General features: G+C 44.1%; 1 protein-coding gene across 1 annotated transcript in view; it reads left to right on the forward strand.

Annotated features, from left to right (window-relative positions):
• Positions 1-5: 5 nt before the first annotated feature.
• ADAMTS19 (ADAM metallopeptidase with thrombospondin type 1 motif, 19) overlaps positions 6-1,847 on the forward strand; it is a gene marked incomplete at its 5' end in the record, with an annotated part of 206,929 nt that continues 205,087 nt past the window's right edge. The window contains one exon of the mRNA XM_008585687.1: positions 6-155. Within this exon, the coding sequence (XP_008583909.1) occupies positions 6-155 (150 nt within the window). The remainder of the gene's footprint in view (positions 156-1,847) is intronic.

The raw sequence follows: 1,847 nt of genomic DNA on the forward strand, positions 1-1,847 counted from the left end.
CGGTGGAACAGCGGCCAAGTCCGGGTCCCGGCCCCACGGGGGCAGCCGCAGCCCCGCGCCCTACTGCGCCGCCCGACGCCGCCTGCTTCTACACCGGGGCGGTGCTGAGGCACCCTGGCTCCCTGGCCTCTTTCAGCACCTGCGGAGGTGGCCTGGTAAGCGCCCTTCTACCCCGCTCTCCACCTTCCCTGCCTGCTGCTCCTCTCCTTGCCCCCACGGAACAGGCTGATTTGCATACACCCCTCCCCTTTCAATGTGTTCCTTCTGAACTTCGTCCCCGTCTGCACCACTCAGGGGTCGACACCGTTTGCCTCCTGTGGATCATCTCCAGGGCAGTCAAGTGAGTTGGAAGTCTAATTGGATGGATAAATGGCCTTCTCCTAGAAGGTTCTGTGTCTTTCGAATACTGTATGAAACTCTGCTTCCTTGTAACTTCTTCCCACCGGTTCAACTTCTTTCTATTCTCCAGGGTTTCCTAAAATAAGCACACCCCCTGATGTCTTTTAGGTTATTGACAAGTCAACCAATCTGCTCACTGCTGAATGTCCTTCATCTTTGCCCTCCCCTCCCCCAGTTCCTCATCTGTTGCTTTACGTTTTTCTCCATGCGCTCCTTCAAAGTTGTCAGAACTTTGAATTCAGAGGGAATTCCACTCTTGACAGCTGTCTAGAGTTTAAACACATCCACAACCATGCTGGACACCTGTTCGCTGTTCCTGTGAAAGACAAGAGCGGGGAGGAGTTTGATTGCAAGGTGGGGGCTGTTGACTCATGGGTGACGTTAGAACCTAATCAGTATTCAAAGGGTTATGGTTCTGTGATTTAACATTTTCTTTTCTAAGGTTTACATTTTATTTGACAATAGTTTCTCTTCTTTTCTTCACTCTACAGAGGAAAGTAGCAAGGTTGAGAACCATGTTAAGAGGCCTGTTGGGAATGGAAAGTAAAAGCCATTTGTTCTGTCAACATAGATCATCATTTGATGTTTCTCCCTTTGTCTTGACTCAGGGTTTGGAAAAGTTGTTACCTCTCATAAGTTGGCCATTACTTTGTGTGTGTGTATATGTGTGGTCACATATACATAGCATAAAATTTACTGTTTTAATCATTTTTAGATGTACAGGTCAGTGGCATTAAGCACATTCACAATATTGTGCAACCATCACCACCATGGCCTTTACTATTGGTTTAAAGCAAAACTCACAAAATATCGAAAATGTCCTTGTGATTTGTGGCTCCATTTTGCTATTCATATAGTGAGCCATTGAGGAAATCTATGGGAACTTATATGGAAGCAACGTGCTCATTTGGAACAAAATCCAACAGCAGTGGATAGCACAAAATATCAGCACAATCAAAGCTGCCCAAAGCCATGAAATGGAAAAGGATGGTTAAAAGTTCAAACTAAATGAAACTGGAAATTTTTACCTATGCCCCGGAAGCTCCCAAATTGAAATGATGTAAATTGCTGGATAAGTCTATATTTTACCAGAGGCTCATACTGATGAATATTCAAATATGGACATTTTTAGGCATGAGTGAAAAAGATTGGCATGGAAAAATTACATGAAAAGCTTTAAAAAATGTTTTTTGTGGAACTGATGCTTGGATAGTTCACTGAGGAAAACATTTTGTAGGGATTTCATTGTCCGCTAGCTTTTGGCTGGGGATTAAGTAATTACATATAGAAAGTTCCTGTTGTGGTAGGAGCGATAGGGGATAAAGCATTTCACTGTGTTGAAATGTGGGCTCTTGGTCAGATTTTCCAAATGAGCTATGCCTTCCTCCATACTTAAGGGAGCAAAGTTAGAATTATAAGTAGGTTTTTCATAGACTGAACAGGGGTTT

Source organism: Galeopterus variegatus, unplaced genomic scaffold (genome assembly GCF_000696425.1).
Source record: "Galeopterus variegatus unplaced genomic scaffold, G_variegatus-3.0.2 Scaffold3671, whole genome shotgun sequence".
NCBI lineage: Eukaryota > Metazoa > Chordata > Mammalia > Dermoptera > Cynocephalidae > Galeopterus > Galeopterus variegatus.